The 23,984-nt window shown below is 40.8% G+C and overlaps 3 protein-coding genes across 3 annotated transcripts; 2 read left to right on the top strand and 1 right to left on the bottom strand.

Annotated features, from left to right (window-relative positions):
• Positions 1-466: 466 nt before the first annotated feature.
• On the top strand, positions 467-6,833 carry LOC148104355 (uncharacterized). The gene is made up of 6 exons (XM_087837732.1): positions 467-589; positions 717-1,061; positions 1,144-1,185; positions 5,837-5,947; positions 6,033-6,106; positions 6,470-6,833. Exons 1-6 carry the CDS (start codon positions 544-546, stop codon positions 6,587-6,589), a joined length of 738 nt encoding a protein of 245 aa, XP_087693858.1. The 5' UTR covers positions 467-543; the 3' UTR covers positions 6,590-6,833.
• Positions 6,834-15,357: 8,524 nt separating this feature from the next.
• LOC148104356 (uncharacterized) lies at positions 15,358-17,583 on the bottom strand. The gene is made up of 3 exons (XM_087838351.1): positions 17,431-17,583; positions 15,523-16,289; positions 15,358-15,475 (listed from the first exon to the last, which is right to left on the bottom strand). The coding sequence occupies exons 1-3, from the start codon at positions 17,581-17,583 to the stop codon at positions 15,358-15,360; spliced, it is 1,038 nt and encodes a 345-aa protein (XP_087694477.1).
• A 3,059-nt stretch (positions 17,584-20,642) lies between these two features.
• Positions 20,643-21,983, top strand: LOC148104357 (uncharacterized). The gene is made up of 6 exons (XM_087837728.1): positions 20,643-20,691; positions 20,843-21,187; positions 21,363-21,404; positions 21,502-21,603; positions 21,741-21,778; positions 21,879-21,983. The coding sequence occupies exons 1-6, from the start codon at positions 20,643-20,645 to the stop codon at positions 21,981-21,983; spliced, it is 681 nt and encodes a 226-aa protein (XP_087693854.1).
• The last annotated feature ends 2,001 nt before the right edge of the window (positions 21,984-23,984 follow it).

Below are 23,984 nucleotides of genomic sequence, written 5' to 3' on the forward strand. Positions count from 1 at the left end.
AACATATCCATGGCGGAGATGATAATCAACAACAATTCAGCAACATACAGAGAGAAGGTCCAGGCCCACACATAATCTGGTGGAGAATACCTAACAGTGGCTTAGCTTCCTTCACCTGCACCAATCACAGGGGCCTGGCTGGTTACAGGGTTGTCAACGGTGCAGAGCTGGGTCTTTAGTTAACTGAGTGTGATCTCCAAAGGTACAACCAGGCTAAATTTATTACAGGTATCATTATTAATAAAGGAGGCCAAGGAGTAAATAAACATTGTTACTAAATTGTTATGTTAAGGTTTGTAACTAAATGCGCTGATTAGAAAAAACACCACTGTGTGTAGCAAAGGAAGTCATATGACAAGACTGTGATCCAATGGCACGTCACCACCAAGAGGAAGTGGCTTGATGATTTTTAAGCCAAGGTACTGCAATGTGTTAACAGGTCACTGACAGGATGAAAAACTAGAAACACCTCGCCCTCTAAAAGCCTTTGTAATAGCTGTGTGGTTTACTAAATGTCCGAGTAGCAGCTGGATTAAGCATGCAATGGGGCGCTTCACCGTTATAACAGCGTTGTTTTTCTGTATTCACTGTAAGTACTGGCATCTAATGATTCTCAGTCCAAGATATGGATCCTACCAGAATTTAAATATTTTTGGAACCATGTGAAAATGATTACAGTTAATTTAATACTAATTTGTCTGTGGTGTTTGTTTCAGGCTGGATCTCTGTCTCAGGTTCAGGGTTTCAGACTGTGGAGGTCCAGCCCGGTGAAGAAGTGACACTGCAGTGCACCAACACCTCCAACCATCAAACACAGGCAGACTGGTTTAAAGTGGTCAACCAAACTAAGCCCACTTGTGTCTCTTCTATGTTTGGATCTCGTGGCTCAGCATCGTTCTGCGATGGATTTCAAAATGGAAAATTTATTATGAGTTCCAACATCACTTTTGTCTTTCTTCAAATCAAGGAAGTGAATTTATCTGATGTTGGGCTGTATTTCTGTGGATTTTACACAAATAAACACACAGTTATTTCTGATGCAGTAGAGTTAAGAATTCAAGGTAAGCTTGTGGGGTAAAGGCTTATTTCTTGCACATGATTTATCATCAAATTGTTATGTATAAAGTTATACCATGCCTACAGGAAATGGTGAACCCAATGATGAAGTGAAACTCAGTAGTCAAGGTATGGTTAATTTTATCTCTCTAAAATGTTTTTCTTTTGTCACTTTACTCTAGTAAACTGTGACCTGTTTGTAGCATAATTTTCATTCCTAAAGTAATACAAGTGGATTAATATGCCTTTGCACTTTATTTCCTCAAATTTCAAAGAAGTAAAAAGAAACACATTCACAGTAACACATACATGGATGAGTAAAAAAGGATCTCGTAAAAATGTATTTATATATCACCTTTGAAAATAAAACATAAAATATTTAATGAATATTGAACAAGACAACTGAAACGAGAAAACTGATGTAGAAGCCACTTTTGTGTTGTTACCTTATATGCACTGCTAGGTGTTAATGTGTTTTACAGTATGGTGTGTTTATGGGACCATATTTAAGGTAGACATACGTAATTGGTGCCAGGTGTTATTGGTCGCAAGAAGAACCAGTTTGTGACTGTCGTGCTGTTGTGATAAATGTTTTTGGATAAAGAGAACTGTGTTCAAAAACAAATGCAACTGAAGGAATACCATAAAGATGTTAAATGGACAAGATAAGTACGGCTGGAGTTATTGGACTTGGTTACAAGTTTCATTCATAACAGTGGCATTGCGTCAACCCCACCAATGAACACCACAGTGGCTTCAACTGTGGTCTTAGCCTCTATAACAGAGAATAAAATAGTATAAGAGATATGTCATGTAATGACAAGTATTTAGAAAATGCACTGATGACTCTGTGAGCTGCATGTCAGACAGGTCATTCCAGAGTCCTGGGCAAAAGATCTGTTTAAGAGTGAGTTTAAGTTTTAAGCATACAGAACTTGGGTGATGTAATTCCTTGTCTTTCAGTGTATTTATTTATAATCTTCTTTCCCTATAAGTAAATATTATTATGGATCTGATGGTCTGTCTCGGTGTAGCTTAAAGCTAATTAAGTTACTCTTATAATCAGGCTCGGTTAGTCATGATCTTATATCTGTTATTGCCTGTGTAGGGATTTGCTTTAATTGATCAATCCCATGTCAATATTATTTCAAGGAGACCGATACATTAAACAGTAGTTCACTAGATTTAGTTCAGCACTATTTAAGTTTTGTAACTTATTAAGTTTTTTTTTTTTTATCAACAGTTATTGTACAGTTCAGAGTATCTAAAATCTTATATTAGACTATCAAATTTGGATTATATGATTTTAACATAAACAGTGTAACAGTGTAACTCAATGTGTATATTTGCCATTTAAAGATAAACTAAGCATCTGTTTTCTATGTTTTAAAACACAGCAATAATCAAGCAAATAAACCCACATATTTAGTTTTAAATACATTTACTGTGTAAAAATATTTAACATCAATTTAGGTTAATTCATTATTAATTTTTGATTGACCAAGTGTATTACATCTTTTTTTTAACTATCAAATCCAAATGTATGAAACGTTTATGTGCAACTGAAATACATAATCCTAACTATTCAATTCAATTCAATTTTTCAAATCAATTTTATTTATATAGCCAAATCACAACAACAGTCACCTCAAGGCGCTTTATATTGTAAGGTAGACTCTATAATAATACATACAGAGAAAATCCCAACAATCAAATGACCCCCTATGAGCAAGCACTTTGGCAACAGTGGGAAGGAAAAACTCCCTTTTAACAGGAAGAAACCTCCTGCAGAACCAGGCTCAGGGAGGGGCGGGGCCATCTGCTGCGACCGGTTGGGGATGAGAGAAGGAGGACAGTACAGAGGACATGCTGTGGAAGACAGATAGAGATTGATAACAAGCATGATTCAATGCAGAGAGGTCTATCCGGTCTTTAAGTGATGACGTGATGAATCCTGCTTCCGGACCCAAACAACTCCACGTTTAATAAGGCTTTTGTGTTCTTTGCATGTTTTGATGCTTTATTTGTTGTTCTATTTAATCTCAACAAGCCCCTAAAAGCAGTCAGTGATCACTGGCAGCCACTCTCGGTTTTTATTATCGCTAATCATTTTAAAGCTCATTTTTTAAAACCTTACGATATAATTACAGCTCAGCCCATGTAGCAGTGTATTGATAACTAAGCTCGTATCGTTCATGGATTATCTCAGTTGTTCTTCCACTTGAAGTTCAGTCCGTTTTCAGCATCCTGACATGCAATTGCATTTGTCCCGAACGTTCGGGAATCCTCACCTTAACTTTTATCGAGTGGAAAAAAGTTAGCATTCATCCTCCAGCTTCACTGTTTAGATTATGCTAACATAGCTGTGTCGCTAGCAATCACGTAGATGCAAACTAGCGAGCTTACTTCCTGCTAACTTCTAACTCTGCTAAATTTCTTAAACTCTGTTTTTGTGGATGCCTGGATGTTAAAATTAGAGCAGCAACGGTGATCATTTTATTACAGATGAAAGGATTTAGACAGTTTTTAACTCTCAGTGATGCCACAGTTAGGGACCTGCAGCAGAGTTTGAGCCCAGGCACGGCTAATGTCATCGGACTTAAAGACCGGATTGACACATAGTGAGTGAGAAAGCTGACTGAAAAGGAAAAACTCAATGCATCATGGGAATCCCCCAGCAGCCTATGCCTATTGCAGCATAACTAAGGGAGGATTCAGGGTCACCTGGTCCAGCCCTAACTATACCCTTTAGCAAAAAGGAAAGAATGCTCTATTAGGGTGATGTGGTACATAAGGTCATTAAGATATTTATGAGTATGTTATTATGTGAGGAGCAGGATTTTGAATTCAATTCTGGATTTACCATGGACCCAATGAAGGGAAGCCAATACAGGAGAAATATGCTCTATCTTTGTAGTCCCCGTCAGTACTCTTGCTGCAGCATTTTGGATTAATTGAAGGCTTTTCAGCAAGTTTTTAGAACATCCTGATAATAATGAATTGCAGTAGTCCAGCCTGGAAGTAATAAATGCATGAACTAGTTTTTCAGCGTCACTCTGAGACAGGATATTTCTAATTTTAGAGATGTTGTGCAAATGGAGAAGGCAGTCCTACATAGTTGTTTAATATGTACATTGAAGGACATATCCTGGTCAAAAATCACTACAAGTTTCCTCACAGTGTTACTGGAGGCCAAGGTAATGCCATCCAGAGTAAGAATCTGATTAGATACCATATTTCTAAGATTTTCAGGGCCGAGTACAATAACCTCAGTTTTATCTGACTTCACGGATAGATAGAGTTGGGTGTCATCTGCATAGCAGTGAAAATATTTGCTATGTTTTCTGATGATACTGTCTAGGGGAAGCATCTATAATGTAAGCAGAATTGGTCCAAGCACTGAACCCTGTGGAACTCCATAATTAACCTCAGTGTGTGAAGATGACTCTCCATTTACATGCACAAATTGGAGTCTATTAGATAGATATGATACAAACCACTGCAGTGCAGTACCTGTAATACCTACAGCATGTTCTAATCGCTCTAATAGGATATTATGGTCAACAGTATCGAACGCTGCACTAAGGTCTAGCAGGACAAGCACAGAGTCCACTGTCAGAGGCCATAAGAAGATCATTTGTAACCTTCACTAAAGCTGTTTATGTGCTGTGATGAACTCTGAAACCTGACTGAAACTCTTCAAAGAAGCCATTCCTCTGCAGATGATCTGTTAGCTGTTTGACAACTACTCTTTCAAGGATGTTTGATATGAAAGGAAGGTTCTTCTTTCTTCTTCTTCTTTGAGCAGTTTTGTAGGAATGCGGTCTAAAAGACGGTTTGGAGGAAGTAATTATTGAAGTTAACTCAGAAAGATCAATTGGAGAAAAAGAGTCTAACTTAACATCAATGGTACTAAGAGTAGCTGTAGATAATATTGTATCTGTGAGATGATTATGGGTAATTTTTTCTCTAATGATTAAAATTTTATTTGTGAAGAAGTTCATGAAGTCATCACTAGTTAACGTTAAAGGGATGGTTGGCTCAAAAGAGCTCTGACTTTTTGTCAGCCTGGCTACAGTGCTGAAGAGAAACCTGGGGTTGTTCTTATTTTCTTCAATCAGTGATGAATAGTAAGATGTTCTGGCTTTGCGGAGGGCTTTCTTATAAAGCAGCAAACTATTTCTCCAGGCTAAATGTTGATCCTCTAAATTTGTGACACGCCATTTCCTCTCCAGCTTACGAGTCATCTGCTTTAGGCTACGTGTTTGAGAATTATACCACGGAGTCAAGTACTTCTGATTTGAGGCCTTAGTTTTCACAGGAGCTACAGTATCCAGAGTTGTACGTAGTAGGGAGGTAACATTATTAACAAGATAATCGACCTCGTTTGGAGTAGCGTTCAGATAGCTGCTCTGCTCTGTGTTGGTACAGGGCATTGAAGATGATAACAGTGGGTGGATTATATTCTTAAACTGAGTTAAGATGTCTTTGCTTTCAGAAAGACATCTACTTTGCTAAAGTCCACTCTCCACTGCTGTGTAATCCATTATTGTAAATGTAAATGTTATCAGGAAATGATCAGACAGGAGAGGGTTTTCAGGAAACACCACTTTCGACACCACTTAGACAGCCAGCAATTTAAGGAGAACATGCGGCTAAATATGTCACTCCTGGTCTGATTGGTCTTGTATTTGCAATTGATAAACATCCACTTAAACAGTTTGGCGTGCTAGGGTAACTTTCTAACACCATTTAAATACCTTTTCAATCTTTACTGCAGAAGAGTGTAATGGAAATACAAAAGCTGGCACTGTGATGTTTATCAGCATGGCTGTTTTCTTCATGATGACTTCTGCTGCTTTGGCTATTAAAGTCAGGCAGCTTCATGAAGGTACAGAAATAAGTGATTTATTAAACATCCTCATATATCTGTAACAATCATGTACAAACTTCTAACTTTTTACTTTGTGTTTTAGCTTCAAAGAACGAGCTGCATCTTGAAAGAAACAAGATGGAGCACATTTTTTGTTACTCAAAAGCTGTGTTACAGGTAATTTATAACTGTGATAGCCTTTATATTAGAAAAAATGAGTAATTTCAATACAAATACAAAGCTGTCTTATCCTATTTGTTCATTCACTCATTCTGCCTTTTGATGTTAGATTTCTTCTACTCATTTTAGAGCTTCATCAGATTTTTCTCTGATATCTCTGATTTAAGTAGATGACACTCAAGGAAAGCAATTTTGTACTTGTTCAGCAGTATCACTCAGATGTGCACTCAGTCATGGCTTTTTAAAAGTCCAAAATTATCTGTTTACAGAGCACCAGACTGTCATGAAAAAGATGGGTTCAATGACAGTCTCTTTTTTTGCTTTTGTTTTTGTATGTGAGTCTAAACTGTTCATTTGCAGGATGAGGGCTCTCTTCACCTGGACTCTGCAGCATTGTGGCTTCTTGCCAAAACAAGAAGCAGAAGGCCTGCAATAGAGAGAAAAGTGGAAACTCACGTTGTTTATTATGTTGGCAGATAAAGTGCGAAACAATGGCATCCTGAATGTTTCATTTAAAGCAGGGGTCTCAAACTCGTGACCCGGGGGCCACTTCCATGTCACCCCTACCTTGACGTGAAGAAATCTAATGCAATTTGGTCCTTGAACTTACTTTTTTTTTGTTAGGGTGGATTTGTTTGTTTTTGAGTGCAATGTTAAAATAAGTTCTTAAAAAAGCAAAAAAATCACTGACTATGAAGTCAATTTGAGCCGAGAGTACAAACATATTGAGTGATTGGCTGTGTTAGTTTAGTGAGAGTTATTTGTAAAGAAAATAATTTTCACTTATTCTGTTGTAGTTTTTGTAGTCTATATGTATGATGGGTCTGTCTAGCACAACCCCACCGCTGGAACAAGAAAATTCTACTGCACAGCAAAGCAAGACACAAGTAGGCAAAGTTCTTTGTGTTACTCATGCATGAAGGAGAGAACTGGACGAGCGCTGTTCCTTTGCTTGACCTCAGTTGCTCTCGTCTGCTCCCTCATAACACTGCTCTTTATTGAGGTTACATGAATATGCATAGGTTTATTAACATATGACGTCTTACATAGGTATACATGTGAATAAAGAGTACCAGTCTGTGCGTTGTGTAGGTAAGTGTGTGTGTGTTCAACAATATAAACCCGACAATGTAGTTTTTGACTAGAAAGAAATAGGATAAGATGGACAAGGGACCCAAAAATGAACAAAGTGGTAAATAGACTGATTCTCATATAGCACTTTTTTCTACTCTGCCAGAGTGCTGTATACAACATGCCTCATTCACCCAATCACTTCCTTCTATAATCAAGTGCAATCTAACCAACATTCATACTTTGATGGCCACATCAGAGAGCAGTATTTAGTTAAGATTTTGCCCAAGGATATTTGGCATGCAGACTGGGGAAGCCAAGGATTTAACTACCAAACCTCCACTCAAAACCTCCACTCAATAGCTGATCTGCTCTACCACCTGAGCTACAGCCACTCCAACTGGAGGCAGAAGACATAAATACACAGAAGAGTAATGAGGGAAGTGGAAACACATAGCAAACACAGATGACACAAATAAACATGATGCCACGAGGGAAGCAAAACTAATCACACTGAGAATGGAAAACGAGACTGTGAAAATAAAACAGGAAACATAATGAGATGTAGAAATGACAACACAAGCTTGAGAATAGGATGTGGAACACGCAGACATGAAATACATAACAGACTGGGAACACAAGGAGAGGAACATGGGATCAGATAACAGGGACAAGGGACGGACATAACTAAAAGTATAGCGGAAAAGAGAGAATTAGACAGGAAACGGGAAAATGACACAAGCGAGGGAGCATGGAAGATAATATTAACTAAAACCTATGACACACTAAATAATAACACGAGAACTTAATATCCTAGTACATTATAAGAACTCAAAAATACAAAATAAACTCACATTGTCCAGCGCCCTGATAAGTGCGCTTAATCAGCATGAAGTCATACTCTGCCTCTTGTTTTCACTGGGTTTTTTTGTGAGTTTTGCTTGTTGAATGTTTCTTTTGTCTGCCCCTTTTCACTTTGCCTGTTACAAAGACTGTCTTCCCGTATGACTGTATGAAGGAAGCTGCCATATACTGGCCTTTAACAGACTGGATTAGCCACTTTTTAAAAAACGTATGGCTCCAAATTATTCATTGAGAGAGCTATAGCTCTGTTCAAATCACACAAAAACAACAAGAGTCAGAAGACATGAGGGAGGCTGAAATTCATGTTGCTTAAACTGCCAACAGATATTAGCTCTATAGTGTTATTTATTAAAACAAATAAAAAAATATTTTACTAAAATCCATATACCTATCAAAATTACATTTTTATGATTGTTTCTTCAGTTGTTTTTCCTCTGATTTTCATCTGAAAGGAACCTATTATTAACCTATTTTTATTAAATGTGTGGTAAACAGAAACAATGGAACCTGATGACTGTCATACTTAGAGTGAGAGTCAAATGGTCTGAAGGGAGAGGAAGAGAGGGTGAAATTACTTATCACTTCACAGGAAGAAACAGCACAGTGTGGTCTGAGAGCAGCTGAAATCACAAGGCCTCTGCAGCCAGTAATGCTATAGTGAAACCTGGCCTACCTATTGTTTGGTTTTATAGGAACAAGACAGATGTTGCAGGTAATGAACAAAGTCTATGCAACAGTAAGACTTCACCAATAATAAGAAATATCAGATGTTCTTATTGATTTCAACGGAAGTGCTCCTTGAAAAAGCTTTCCACTTGCTGATCTACTTATGAATGTGACTTAATATTATATCCAGTATCTAATAAATGTATGTATGTATGTATGTATGTATGTATGTATGACAAAAAGGGTAGCTTTCTCCCTTGATATTTGAACATGTGTAGTGGCCCACCCCATTTCCTGCTGTGTTGACAACACTGTATAATGAAACCCAGATACAGAAATAGTGAATACATGTAGACAAGATCAAAACAGTCAGTTGAGGTTTAAGTATCACAATGGGGAGGAAAAGTGTGGCATCCTTCTGGTGAATAAAAAAATGGATCCAGTCCGAGGCTGTACCCTTACTCTTAAAAATACTTGCTGATAGTAGAGTTTATTATGTAGGACAAATCTTCATGTACTGTAGTGTTTATAACCAGTGTATTATTACCACTGAGTGCAGTGGTAATAATACCTTGTGATACTTAAACCTCAACTGACTGTTTTGATCTTGTCTACATGTATTCAAAAAGTTGATTTAAACAACCAAAAGAAAGATGTGAAACTTTATGTGAAAGCAGTTAATGCTATTTCTGTGTGTGGGTTTCATTGTACAGTGTTGTCAACACAGCAGGAAATGGGGTGGGCCGCTACACATGTTCAGATATCAAGGGAGAAAGCTATCCTTTTTGTCATTCATACATACATACATACACTTATTAGATACTGGATATAATATTAAGTCACATTCATAAGTAGATCAGCAAGTGGAAAGCTTTTTCAAGGAGCACTTCCGTTGAAATCAATAAGAACATCTGATATTTCTTATTATTGGTGAAGTCTTACTGTTGCATAGACTTTGTTCATTACCTGCAACATCTGTCTTGTTACTATAAAACCAAACAATGGGTAGGCCAGGTTTCACTATAGCATTACTGGCTGCAGAGGCCTTGTGATTTCAGCTGCTCTCAGACCACACTGTGCTGTTTCTTCCTGTGAAGTGATAAGTCATTTCACCCTCTCTTCCTCCCCCTTCAGACCATTTGACTCTCACTCTAAGTATGACAGTCATCAGGTTCCATTGTTTCTGTTTACCACACATTTAATAAAAATAGGTTAATAATAGGTTCCTTTCAGATGAAAATCAGAGGAAAAACAACTGAAGAAACAACCATAAAAATGTAATTTTGATAGATATATGGATTTTAGTAAAATATTTTTTTATTTGTTTTAATAAATAATACTATAGAGCTAATATCTGTTGGCAGTTTAAGCAACATGAATTTCAGCCTCCCTCATGTCTTCTGACTCTTGTTGTTTTTGTGTGATTTGAACAGAGCTATAGCTCTCTCAATGAATAATTTGGAGCCATAAGTTTTTTAAAAAGTGGCTAATCCAGTCTGTTAAAGGCCAGTATATGGCAGCTTCCTTCATACAGTCATACGGGAAGACAGTCTTTGTAACAGGCAAAGCGAAAAGGGGCAGACAAAAGAAACATTCAACAAGCAAAACTCAAAAAAAAAAAAAACAGGGAAAACAAGAAGCAGAGTATGACTTCATACTGATTAAGCGCACTTATCAGGGCGCTGGACAATGTGAGTTTATTTTGTATTTTTGAGTTCTTATGATGTACTAGGATATTAAGTTCTCGTGTTATTATTTAGTGTGTCATAGGTTTTAGTTAATATTATCTTCCATGCTCCCTCGCTTGTGTCATTTTCCCGTTTCCTGTCTAATTCTCTCTTTTCCGCTATACTTTTAGTTATGTCCGTCCCTTGTCCCTGTTATCTGATCCCATGTTCCTCTCCTTGTGTTCCCAGTCTGTTATGTATTTCATGTCTGCGTGTTCCACATCTTATTCTCAAGCTTGTGTTTTCATTTCTACATCTCATTATGTTTCCTGTTTTATTTTCACAGTCTTGTTTTCCATTCTCAGTGTGATTAGTTTTGCTTCCCTTTTTGCTATCAGTGTGTGAAGAGTGGGAGAAGAGGGTTGCATTGACAATCCAACACAATGGGCAGCACATTGAACACATGTTATGAGTGGTCAGAAACGTGTAAATAACTCATGAAAGAATAAAGTTACGTTGAAACCAAGCATACCATTGTTTTTCTTTTGACATTACCAATAAGTTTGATGTGTCACATGGCCCTCTTCCTATTGAAAAAAGTTATATCCAAGATGGCCGACTTCTAAATGGCCACCATGGTCACCACCCATCATGAGGAGTTTGCCCCCCCACATACACTAATGTGCCACAAACAGGACTTTAATATCACCAATCATTCCCATGTTATTACGGTGTATCCATATAAATGGCCCACCCTGTAGATTACTCTAAAGAAATTAACATTCCCATGGCAGTTGATTTGCATTGTTACGCCAATGTCCAAATCTCTCTAATTTTTTCTTAATTGTTAAATTGCTTTTTATTTTTATTATCATCGTCAATGCCCTGTACCAACACAGAGCAGAGCAGCTATCTGAACGCTACCCCAACAGAGGTCGATTATCTTGTTAATAATTTCACCTCCTCACTACGTACGACTCTGGATACTGTAGCTCCAGTGAAAACTAAGGTCTCTAATCAGAAGTACCTGACCCCGTGGTATAATTCTCAAACACGTAGCCTAAAGCAGATGACTCGTAATCTGGAGAGGAAATGGCGTGTCACAAATTTAGAGGATCATCATTTAGCCTGGAGAAATAGTTTGTTGCTTTATAAGAAAGCCCTCCGCAAAGCCAGAACAGCTTACTACTCATCACTGATTGAAGAAAATAAGAACAACCCCAGGTTTCTCTTCAGCACTGTAGCCAGGCTGACAAAAAGTCAGAGCTCTTTTGAGCCAACCATCCCTTTAACGTTAACTAGTAATGACTTCATGAACTTCTTCACAAATAAAATTTTTATCATTAGAGAAAAAATTACCAATAATCATCCCACAGATGTAATATTATCTACAGCTACTCTTAGTTCCATTGATGTTAAGTTAGACTCTTTTTTTCCAATCGATCTTTCTGAGTTAACTTCAATAATTACTTCCTCCAAACCATCAACGTGTCTTTTAGACCCCATTCCTACAAAACTGCTCAAAGAAGTCCTGCCATTCATTAATTCTTCGATCTTATATATGATCAACCTATCTCTAATAATCGGCTATGTACCACAGGCCTTCAAGGTGGCTGCAGTTAAACCTTTACTCAAAAAGCCATCTCTAGACCCAGCAGTCTTAGCTAATTATAGGCCAATCTCCAACCTTTCTTTCATATCAAAAATCCTTGAAAGAGTAGTTGTCAAACAGCTAACAGATCATCTGCAGAGGAATGGTTTATTTGAAGAGTTTCAGTCAGGTTTCAGAGTTCATCACAGCACAGAATCAGCTTTAGTGAAGGTTACAAATGATCTTCTTATGGCCTCTGACAGTGGACTCATCTCTGTGCTTGTCCTTCTTGACCTTAGTGCAGCATTCGATACTGTTGACCATAATATCCTATTAGAGCGATTAGAACATGCTGTGGGTATTACAGGTATTGCACTGCAGTGGTTTGTATCATATCTATCTAATAGACTCCAATTTGTGCATGTAAATGGAGAGTCCTCTTCACACACTGAGGTTAATTATGGAGTTCCACAGGGTTCAGTGCTAGGACCAATTCTGTTTACATTATACATGCTTCCCCTAGGCAGCATCATTAGAAGACATAGCATACATTTTCACTGCTATGCAGATGACACCCAGCTCTATCTGTCCATGAAGCCAGATAACACACACCAATTAGTTAAACTGCAGGAATGTCTTAAAGACATAAAGACTTGGATGGCCACTAACCTCCTGCTTCTTAACTCAGATAAAACTGAGGTCATTGTACTCGGCGCTGAAAAGCTTAGAAATATGGTATCTAACCAGATTCTTACTGTGGATGGCATTACCTTGGCCTCCAGTAACACTGTGAGGAACCTTGGAGTCATTTTTGACCAGGATATGTCCTTCAACGCACATATTAAACAAATATGTAAGACTGCGTTCTTCCATTTGCGCAACATCTCTAAAATTAGAAATATCCTGTCTCAGAGTGACGCTGAAAAACTAGTTCATGCATTTATTACTTCCAGGCTGGACTACTGCAATTCATTATTATCAGGATGTCCAAAAAACTCACTGAAAAGCCTTCAGTTAATCCAAAATGCTGCAGCAAGAGTACTGACAGGGACTAGAAAGAGAGAGCATATTTCTCCTGTTTTGGCTTCCCTTCATTGGCTTCCTGTTAAATCCAGAATTGAATTCAAAATCCTGCTCCTCACATACAAGGTCTTAAATAATCAGGCCCCATCTTATCTTAATGACCTTGTAGTACCATATCACCCTATTAGAGCACTTCGCTCCCGCTCTGCAGGCCTACTTGTTGTTCCTAGAGTATTTAAAAGTAGAATGGGAGGGAGAGCCTTCAGTTTTCAGGCCCCTCTTCTGTGGAACCAGCTTCCAGTTTGGATTCGGGAGACAGACACTATCTCTACTTTTAAGATTAGGCTTAAAACTTTCCTTTTTGCTAAGGCATATAGTTAGGGCTGGACCAGGTGACCCTGAATCCTCCCTTAGTTATGCTGCAATAGATGTAGGCTGCCGGGGGATTCCCATTGTCATGGTCCTGGGTCAGTGACCCAGCGCTTTCAGTTGATGATTATCACTTTCTAGTTTATTTCTGATCTTGTATTGGTTGTTGGTGTTTGGTTGTGTTTATCTTCCCTACCTGCGTCTCCCTCGGTGCTCTGTTCATGTCCTTGTGTTGTTATGTAAAACAGTCTGTGTGTTTCCTGTTTTACTTTGTAGGGTTGTGTCTCGTTATGTCCATTAGTTCCAGCTGTGTCCCCTCCTGTGTGCCATTTCCTGATTACCTGGTGTGTGTATTTATAGTGGGTGTCGGTCTGTGTTCGTTGTCGGCTCGTCTGTGTTTCATGGTGTCTGTTCCTCGTCTGTGTCTCTCTGCCTCCCACCCCATTTGTATGATCCGGTTGTTATTTAGCTCACCCAGTTTAGGTTTATGTTCTGTCCTGCCCTCAGTTCTGTTATTTGTACACTGTAAATTAAACCCTCACTCTTATCATCACATCGGCTGTCTGCATTTTGGGTCCTCCGTTTCCTCCACACCACACGGCTCACCCCGCCAGCCGTGACACCCATGATGCATTGAGTTTTTCCTTTCCAGTCACCTTTCTCGCTCACTATGTATTAACAGACCTCTCTGCATTGTATCATAGCTGTTATTAACCTCTGTCTCTCTTCCACAGCATGTCTTTTATCCTGTCTTCCTTCTCTCACCCCAACCGGTCGCAGCAGATGGCCGCCCCTCCCTGAGCCTGGTTCTGCCGGAGGTTTCTTCCTGTTAAAAGGGAGTTTTTCCTTCCCACTGTCGCCAAAGTGCTTGCTCATAGGGGGTCATATGATTGTTGGGTTTTTCTCTGTATCTATGAAGCGCCTTGAGGTGACTTTTGTTGTGATTTGGCGCTATATAAATAAAATTGAATTGAATTGAATTATTTTTCATATTTGTATTTTAATGTTTTTAATGTTTGTCAATGGCTTAAATGATTTCAGTTGTCAGTAGGCCTGTTTTATTTAAATGTGCTATATAAATAAAGTGTTTTCACTTCCTGCAATTGTCAGTGTGAATGTTCATATGCAGTTAAAATGAGAATTGCAAGCACTCTGCTTTAGAGACAGTGAATGTGTTGTCAAGACATTTTTTTCATCAGAGGTGTAAAGTTGCTATAATGTTTTATTGTCATGTACAACAGCATAACATCCTCACAGAGTGATGCTGAGAAACTAGTTCATGCATGGATTACTTCTAGGCCGGAGAAGGCTGGATCAGGATGACCTAAAAGTTTCCTGAAAAGCCCTTCAGTTGATCCAAAATGTTGCAGTGAGGGTTCTGACAGGCACTAGAAAGAGAGCATATTTCTCCCATACTGGCTTCTCTTCATTGGCTCCCTGTTAAACCCTGAAGTTAATTTAAAATCCTTCTACTCATTTTCAAGGTCCTAAATAATCAGGCCCCATCTTATATTAAAGACCTCGTAGTGCAATATCACCATATAGAGCATGTCGCTCTCACACTGCAGGCTTACTTGGAACCAGCTCCCAGTTTGAATTCGGGAGACAGACTCTGTCTCTACTTTTAAGATTAGGCTGAAAACATTCTGTTTTTATAGAGTTAATAATAAAATATTAATAGTAATACATTTTATTTCAAAACCCTCAAGGACGCTGTACACAAGCAACAACAACAACAAACAACAATTTACAAAATAATAAGGTGGGGGTGCACAAAACTGGAGGGTTAGTTATACTGCAATAGGTCTAGGCTGCTGGGAGCTTCCCATGATGCACAGAGTTTTTCTTCTTCACTCACCTTTTTCACTTACTATGTGTTTAGTTAAATTCTCAATTCTTTGATCTTTGGGCTGAAGGAAGAACAACACAGAAAACAAGGAGCATGAGTCCAGAGCAGTTCATAAACAAGAAAACAGTTCAACACAGAACCAGATCCATCACAATTCCACGAGAAAGTTCTGCGGGCCGACCGTGCGGACGGCAGCGGCGGCGACGGTGAAACAGTTCTGGGGACCGACCGTGCGGACAGCAACGGCGGCGACGGGCAAACAGTTCCGGGGACGACCGTGCGGACGGCAACGGCGGCGACGGGCAAACAGTTCTGGGGGCCGACCTTGCGAAAAGCAGCAGCAGCGGCACCGGTGGAAGAAATCCGGGGAGCGGCCACGCAGAAGGCAGTGGCGGCAGTGAAAGAACAGGTCCGGAGGCCGACCACACCGAAGGCAGTGGCGGCAGTGAAAGAACAGGTCCGGAGGCCAACCACACTGAAGGCAGTGGCGGCGGTGACAGAGCAGGTCCGGAGGCCGTCCACGCCAAAGGCTGTGGCGGAGACGGCGTCGTTCAGGGGGCCGCCCTTGATGGCGATGTCGTCCGACCAAAGGCCTGGAAAGTGGCTGGCGACGCTGAGGTGGCAGTTGGGGTACTGAAGACGGCATGGCCCCTGCAGCACCAGGCAATGCAGAGGCTGGGCCAGATGAGGCAGAGGCAGAAGCTGAAGCGGAGGCTGCACCAGGCAAAGCTGAAGCCGATGCAGGTGAGGCTGATGCGGAGGCTGGACCAGGCGAGGCTGATGCGGAGGCTGGACCAGGCGAGGCTGATGCGGAGGCTGGACCAGGAGAAACTGATGCGGAGGCTGGACCAGGAGAAACTGATGCGGAGGCTGGACCAGGCGAAGCTGATGCGGAGGCTGGACCAGGCGAAGCTGATGCGGAGGCTGGACCAGGCGAAGCTGATGCGGAGGCTGGACCAGGCGACGCTGAAGCTGATGAGGAGGCTCCTGCAGGCGACGCTGAAGCTGATGAGGAGGCTGCTGCAGGCGACGCTGAAGGTGATGAGGAGGCGGCTGCAGGCGAGGAGGAAGAGGCTGCAGCTGGACCAGGCAAGGCGGAAGAGGCTGCAGCTGGACCAGGCGAGGCGGAAGCAGCTGCTGCTGCAGGCGTGGATGGAACTGCTGCTGCTGCAGGCGTGGACGGAACTGCTGCTGCTGCAGGCGTGGATGAAACTGCTGCTTGCAGGCGTGGATGAAACTGCTGCTGCAGGCAGCGTGGATGAAACTGCTGCTGCTGCAGGCGACGTGGATGAAACTGCTGCTGCTGCAGGCGACGTGGATGTTGCAGGTGGTGGAGCAGCTGGTGGCTGGACGGGCTCCTCGGGCCCCCCAGCTGACGAGGAAGGTTGCTGGATGGGCTCCTCGGGCCCCCCAGCTGACGAGGAAGGTTGCTGGACGGGCTCCTCGGGCCCCCCAGCTGACGAGGAAGGTTGCTGGACGGGCTCCTTGGGCCCCCCAGCTGACGTGGCATGGGACTGGACGGGCTCCTCGGGCCCCCCAGCGAAAAAAGTCACAGAACTGGGCGCTGGCTCTGCTCAGGCAGCGCTGGCACGGTGCAGTTCCTAGGGGGCTGCTTAGCGGCTAACTGAGCTGAGGGCTGCTGAGCGTCTAACTGAGCTGATGACCAGAGTGACAGGTGTGTGGTAGTACTCATAGTAATATTCCCTGGCTCAGGGGGAGCAGAATACACACCGTCTCTTAACCCCAACGCAGCCTCTGAAAAAACAGTTTTTGGCTGGGCTTCCCCGGCAAAAGAAACAGTTTCTGGGATGATAGTTTTTATATTCCCAGGCCCCAAAAGAGCACAAAAAGAAGAGTCTTTAACGTCCAAAGAATGGGAATAAACAGCATCTGAACTATCAGTGTCTGAGACGGATATGTCAGCTGAGACAGTTTTGAGACCTCTAAGTTCAGTTTTGGCACAACCTGAAAAGTCAGATATGGGGTTGTCAGATAGAGGAGAAACTGACTCAGGGTTAACACAATCCGGGCTGGCTGTCTCAGAGGGATTTGCCCCAAGATTAGGAAAAGTAACACAAGATAAGTCCTTTAGCCCCTCAACTTTAGAATCTGGGTGAAAATCAGTCCTTAAATCCTCTGAGCTGGAGTCTGTGGACCCAGATACATTGGTGTTTGCATTCCTGCTCTTAGGGAGAGAACCGAGAGAGTCTTTCTCACTCACCACAACTGGCGGTTCGGAAGTTCTGGAATGCGGCTGAGGGGTGGAGCGCAGGTGGGGCTTATGTCGCTTTCTCCTGGAAACAGGGGCTGGAGATGTAGAGGAGACCGGTAATGGCGAATTAGTGGAAGCTGGCTCCTCGTCCCCCGACCACATTGTTGCCAGAAAAGAGGCAGGTGAACGACAGTCGGAGTCAACCAGAATGGGTGGGTCATTCATTTATCCCAATTGCCATCGCCTTAGTATCCTCTGTGTGGGAAATCCGTTTCATTAAGCTCATGATGCGGGCGAGATCGCTGTCCCGGGACGAGCCCGCTGGGTCCAGGTTATGGTCGCGTCGTTCTGTCATGGCTGTGTGCAGGCAGGCAGAGAGGAAGGACCCAAAATGCAGGACTCACGAAGGCGAAAGTAAACTCAGAATAAACTGCTTTATTGCAGGCTGCTGATCAAACAGAAGACTAACTAAACTGGAAAATATAAACTAACAGGCAGGCAAAAACAGATAACAGAACACACAGCGGAAACTGGGGGTGAGTAGACATTGACGACGCGACGCGACACTGACACAAACACACACTGGGCTTAAATACACTGAGGGAGTCATCAAGGAATGAGAAACAGGAGGGAGACACAGCTGAGACGGTTTGGGCTAACGAGACGCGGGGAGCAAAGCTAGACACACTGACATGAGGCACAACCTTTCACAATAAAACAGGAAACAAGAAACAGACACAGACTTGACACTGAACTGAACCTATACTAAACACGAGACACAACCCAAGAACTAACCCCTCACAAAGAACATAGAATAATACTAATAAACAAAGCATAACAAAAGGATCATAATACCAAACCATAATACAAAGGATAATCTCACAGTTTATTATAACATGTTGCAGTTAGTTATTATTAATCACTGACACTTCCACAGTGTCAGTGATCATTCCTTTGCCCTGTCCTTGCCCCTCACCCCCAGCTGGTTGCCGTAGGTAAATGGTGAATTGACTGATTCTTATATAGCACTTCAAAAACTGCCTTTGGTGGCTTTTCGGCTAGCAACTGTTCAGCAGTCACCTCATTGTTTTGACACACAAAACAAAACAATCGACAGTGGTACACACAATTAAAGAACACACTTACTACACACTCCAAACATGCTAAATGCCACAAATCTCTCACATCTCAAAACTCACCATCTCTCTCACCTCCGTCACTCCCACATCTTTCCCCTCTTCCTAAACAACCAACTGCCACATGTTCTCATATAATTTTTGATTGGTTGTCATATTACATTTTTCCACCAATAGGAAAGGGATGGGGTCTTTTTGCTCGCAAGTAGAGAGTGCTTCGAAAATGCTGTTTTTAAAAGTGACATTAGTATACAGGAAAAAACATCACATACATTTTTTCATGAACCCGTGGTTCACACAAGGCTTGGACCCAAATGCAGACTCAGTGCACACAATTAAACTGTTTACCAGACTTTATTTACACAGAAGGAATGAAGAATGTGGCTAGAGCTAAAAATGTCAGCAGAGAGCAGAAACCAAAGGAAAATCGTTTGCCACTGAGTGACTGATTTCAGGTCTGTCCAATGAGAAATGGGTGTTCGTCTCCCTTCAGCCAGTGACGCCATTCTTCCCATTGGCAGGAGCTCACTATCCCCCATGTTATAATTCTGCTCGTTGGGCAGGCAACAGGAGAAAAAGGCACAATGACTGGAGTTGACCTTGTGGCTCTGACCTTTGAGACAATACTGTCTCCTATTTGAATTGGTCAAAAATGGAAAATTACTGTTATTTGTACTCAGAAGGAGAGTCAAATACTCCAGGGGGAGGTAGGGCTGAGTGAGAGACATCATACCACAGGAGGAAAGCTCGCTGTGGCCCGAGACCAAGTGAAATCACAAGGCCTCTACAGTCAGCAGAGCTTTATAGCCGAGTTCAAGACCAAATGACTAAATACACTATTGCCAGATAATATGAGACTGCATACACGTATAGATATTTGGGATATAATTATAAAGAGATTGTTGACTGCTGCAGCTCTGACACTTTGATTTGAACGCGTAAGTAATAAATAAAGTCAGTATGTCAGATGGGAGGTTAATTTTTCATGGAATGCCCATCCTTTTCTCTGTCATCTCTCAACTTTCATAAATCAGGTGGCTATTTTGGCAGACCCTGCTTCTGCAGTAGGTTATTATCTGTCTTTTGTAGGTGACATTATATTAATGAGTCTCGTTTTCAAAGCTGAAATAAACTGACAAATCTTCTTCTTTAAAATAAGATTAAATTTCCAACTACTGTGCGTGTTAATCATTATATGTAGAGTTGCATTTTCTGAAAATAATCAGACTCGGAATGCTTTATTAATTCCTAAGAAAATTATGTGGTTACCTATCATGATTCGTCTGTATGGCAGGCAGGAAGAGGAGGAGAACTAGGAAGCGCAGAGGAAAACACAGAGCCAAGAGACCACATGAATGTTAATGACACAACAACAAGCAGGGGAAGACTGAGGACTAAAATACACCGGTAGGATAACAAGAGGATGGGGAAAAGGTGGAAACACAGCTGAGACTAGTCAGACGTAAAGAGACAGGGGAAAAGCAGAACTCACAAGACTGAACAAAGGACACAGGACTATCAAAGAAAAAAAGGAAACAGGAGACAGACACAAAGAGGGGAGACAGAGCGAACATGGAGCACAGAGACAAGAGTAACAAACTGCAACACAGGGACACGGCTGGCTGGGGACACACGGGAGACGCTAGACAGGAAACTAAAGAAGAGGCGTGAAACACAGGAGACGCATAGGGGCAAAACCAAAGAACTAGGACGAGAATGAAACAAAGAATATTAATAATAAAAGATAAACACTCAGGGTGATGAAGGTTACTATTGCTCCAAGACAATAAGAACAGTAACAGACTGGACTAAATTAAATATTACAATATTACAATGTTTACAAAGTATAAGAAAGACCTCTTATATACACGAGTAGCTCAGTTATAAATGTTGAGAATATGACAGAGGTGAAATCTATATGATTGACATTTTGATATAGAATAACTTCAAAATAACACTTTAAGACTAAACACGTGTATCATGACTCTATGACCTAAATGCATTTAGCCACCTCTATCACATTTATCACACTGTGTCACCCTTCCTGGTGAACACACCATCTGCGGACATTGCAGGGCAGCAGTCATGTGCACGATGATGAACGTGATACAAGCTTTAGCTCTTGCTTGTTTCTGTAAGTTTGCTCTATTACTCTTTGACATCATTAGCTAATCTTTTATTGCATTTTTAACCTATAATAATTTAAACACATTTGCTTATTAGTAACTTTACACTCACAGGTGTAGCACCATGTAGAGCAATTAAACATCTCATTGTTTCCACAGTTTCAGGCTGGATTGCTGCCTCAGGTTCTGAGCTTCAGACCTTAGAGGTGCAGGCAGGTAAAAATGTGACTCTGCAGTGGCCCAGGATTTACAACTATGACGTTATGACCTTCTGGTTCAGACTGGTCAACGGAACCACAGCCAACTCTATTGCTGTTAAGCCAGGGGGTGACATTGTTAACTTCAATGCTGAATTTCAACGTGGAAAATTTAACATGACACAAAACACCACTCATGTCGTTCTCAAAATCAAACAAGTGGATGTGTCTGACTCTGCGCTGTATTTCTGTGGATTTGTCTCAGAGGCACGTCTAAATTTAAGCGTCATGCAATTAAAAGTTGGAGGTAAGATTATTGTAAAGTCTTTGCCTCCTCATTCTTCGGTTGTTCCTTTTTTAATTTATATTACATATGCAATGTAATTATTGTCAACACTCTGTATACAAAGACTATGGTGGTTATAGATTAAGATAAATACATAAATAAGGACTAAAAAAATCAAGGCTTTATTTTTGAATAGGCACCGATGAGCCTCAGGATGACATGGACTTCATCTCTAAACGTAAGTCAACATTTCTTTTATTGTGCAGATGATTAGAAACATTTGAATGTGTAATAAATTACAGCCGTGTTGCTTTTTACCATTATTGTAGTATTAGAGGCTCACAAAGTAGCAAAGCTGATGAGCGTCACCCTGGGTGGTCTGTCTGTTTTCCTGTTAATGGTCAACATTGGTCTGGTTGTTCAACTCGGGAAATCAGGTACTTTTTACTTCAACTCTGTGTTTCTCATATTTGGTGAAACGTCAACTATATGAAAAAATACAAATGTTGCCACAAAGGCTTTTAATGTCACTGTATTGTTCACTGAATTGATGATCATGTCTTTGAATTATCAGCTAAAGAACATGAAAATAAGAATCCAGAACAATTTGAGGTGGGAGCCTTTTTATACAGTATGCTGTAATGTTTGAATATTTTGATGCTTGCAGCTTTAAGCCAGTTCAGTTATTTTATTTCTGTACTTTTAATTACAGAGTCTGGACCCTGGCACCCTGAAGGATCCAGCACTGCAATCAGCAGTAAAAAGACGCAGGAGGCCTGAAGCAGAAACTCATGTTATTTATACTACCAACAGATAAAATCATTTCCCTGTTTTACTGGTGTTCGTGCTGCTTCTTGTTTTTATTTCTATTTCCTCTATACTTTCAGCTGCATATTCACACCATCAGCCCCTATTTGTTTTGTTTGCTACATAGACTGCCTGCCACTGTATGCAGGAAGCTGCTGTACACTGTCCTTTAAAAGACATGATCAGACACTTTTTTTCAGTATGTGATTCTAGATTTTTTGTTGCGTTTACCTCAACCTCAAACCAGTAGGAGACAGAGAGCCTGCAGCTGAGAGAGAAGTAAAGTTCATGTTGCTTAAGCTGCCAGCAGATAGTAATGTGATAGTAAAGTTTTAAAAGAAGCTGTGAAACCTCATCTACTTGTTTTGATTACATACAGTGTTGGGGAGTAACGGGATACATGTACCGCCGTTACGTGTTTAAAATACAAAATATGAGTAACTGTATTCCGTTACAGTTACCGTTTAAAAAGCTGGTATTTAGAATACAGTTACTTTGTTGAAATAAATGGATTACACGGCGGTATTTTCCTGTTTCATATTGTGGCGGGTCAGGACTGTTTGGGTTTTGTTTGACAGCCACGTTCTGTTGTTCCAGGCGGCAGCGTTACGGTTGCCATATTTACAGGGCGACGCGCTTTCTCTGCGACTGTGTGCTTCCTGGGTGAGAGAGCGCCTTTTTGTTGTTGTTGTGCTAAGCTATGCCGAGCAGTTTGGTAACAGCAGTGTGTTTCTGTTGGAAAATAAACGGCTGTGCTCCCTGGCAACTCAGGGTAGCAAGACCAAACGACACATCTGTCTCCTCCTTGTCTGAGCTTGCCACAGTATGTTTGGCTTGTTTTCTCCGAAGCAATAAGTTCTGTTGGAGCAGCCTTTCAACGCCTCTCTCTGTCTCTCGTCTCACTAGCAAAGTTGACCCAGACAACAAAGTAAAGCTATTTTTCAGCTACAAACCCGACATATTAGCCAGAGGTCCCTTTACTACGGTTCGGAGCCGCAGACCTTCAGTAATAGTAACAAATCACACAGCAATAGTACATTCATGTAGTTGTAAAAAGCATGATAATATATTAAGTAATCCAAAGTATTCAGAATACGTTACTCTCATTGAGTAACGTAATGGAATACATTACAAAATACATTTTGGGGCATGTATTCTGTAATCTGTAATGGAATACATTTTAAAAGTAACCTTCCCAACACTGATTACATAATGTCAGACTTTGCGGATTTGTAGAAAAATAATTACAATTATTTAATGAAAGTGATTAAAACTGCAGCCATGCACCCTTTGAAGACAAATAAATGGATAAATGGATAAAGTCTGCACCACAGGAAGATTTCAGCACTAACAACAAATATGAAATGACTTCATTAATTCAAATACTAAGAGAGACGTTATTTACAAATCTCTCGTCTTGCTGGTGTAACCGGTGTGTTTCTGTGTTGTGTCTGACAAAGAAGGGTAAAAAAAAGAAAGACCTCCAAGTAAACAACTTACTCGCTCCAGCTCCTCCCCCACAGGGGAATTGTAGAAAAAGGGGAGGGGCCAAAGGGGGACACTGTATTCATAGGGTTGCACCAAAGAAGAAGAAGAACAATGAGGAGGGGCTCTAACTGATAATGAATATAACTACAGGCTTGAAGGTCCTAACAGTCAGGTATAAAGAACACATTTTGTGTAATTATAACAATATGTAATCTATGACTGGGCTACACTGGTCTTACATGCAAAAACAAAAATAATTAAATCATTGGAGCTATGGTGTAAGGTATGTTTCTCTGAAATTAATTCCATCGAGTTTTATATAAAACACAAACATGATTTTAGTTTGAATACACTGACATTAGTAATTGTTTCACAGTTTCTATTATCTTGTATGAGAAAAGGGGAAGTTGTCTTTCCTGACATTTGAACAAACAGAAAGTTTGTAGCAACACTGTTTATCAAAAGCTTTTAGCATTGCAATGAAACCGCATGCAAAAATAGCTGAACTGCTTTCACACAAAAG

This window comes from Neolamprologus brichardi, chromosome 3 (assembly GCF_056152115.1).
Source record: "Neolamprologus brichardi isolate AB-2024 chromosome 3, ASM5615211v1, whole genome shotgun sequence".
Classification (NCBI taxonomy): domain Eukaryota; kingdom Metazoa; phylum Chordata; class Actinopteri; order Cichliformes; family Cichlidae; genus Neolamprologus; species Neolamprologus brichardi.

Excerpts from the sequence above, each read along its gene's own strand:
- LOC148104355 (XM_087837732.1), top strand. The coding sequence starts at position 544 with ATGGGGCGCTTCACCGTTATAACAGCGTTGTTTTTCTGTATTCACT. Across the intron at positions 1,186-5,836 it reads AGTGAAACTCAGTAGTCAAG|AAGAGTGTAATGGAAATACA; the intron begins GTATGGTTAATT and ends TCTTTACTGCAG. Across the intron at positions 5,948-6,032 it reads AGTCAGGCAGCTTCATGAAG|CTTCAAAGAACGAGCTGCAT; the intron begins GTACAGAAATAA and ends TTTGTGTTTTAG.
- LOC148104356 (XM_087838351.1), bottom strand. The coding sequence starts at position 17,583 with ATGTGGTCGGGGGACGAGGAGCCAGCTTCCACTAATTCGCCATTACCG. Across the intron at positions 16,290-17,430 it reads CTTCCGAACCGCCAGTTGTG|CTGCAGCCTCTTCCTCCTCG; the intron begins GTGAGTGAGAAA and ends TGCCTGGTCCAG. Across the intron at positions 15,476-15,522 it reads TTTCGCAAGGTCGGCCCCCA|GAACTGTTTGCCCGTCGCCG; the intron begins GAACTGTTTGCC and ends CGGTCGTCCCCG.
- LOC148104357 (XM_087837728.1), top strand. The coding sequence starts at position 20,643 with ATGTGCACGATGATGAACGTGATACAAGCTTTAGCTCTTGCTTGTTTC. Across the intron at positions 20,692-20,842 it reads TTTAGCTCTTGCTTGTTTCT|TTTCAGGCTGGATTGCTGCC; the intron begins GTAAGTTTGCTC and ends TTGTTTCCACAG. Across the intron at positions 21,779-21,878 it reads AGAATCCAGAACAATTTGAG|AGTCTGGACCCTGGCACCCT; the intron begins GTGGGAGCCTTT and ends TTTTAATTACAG.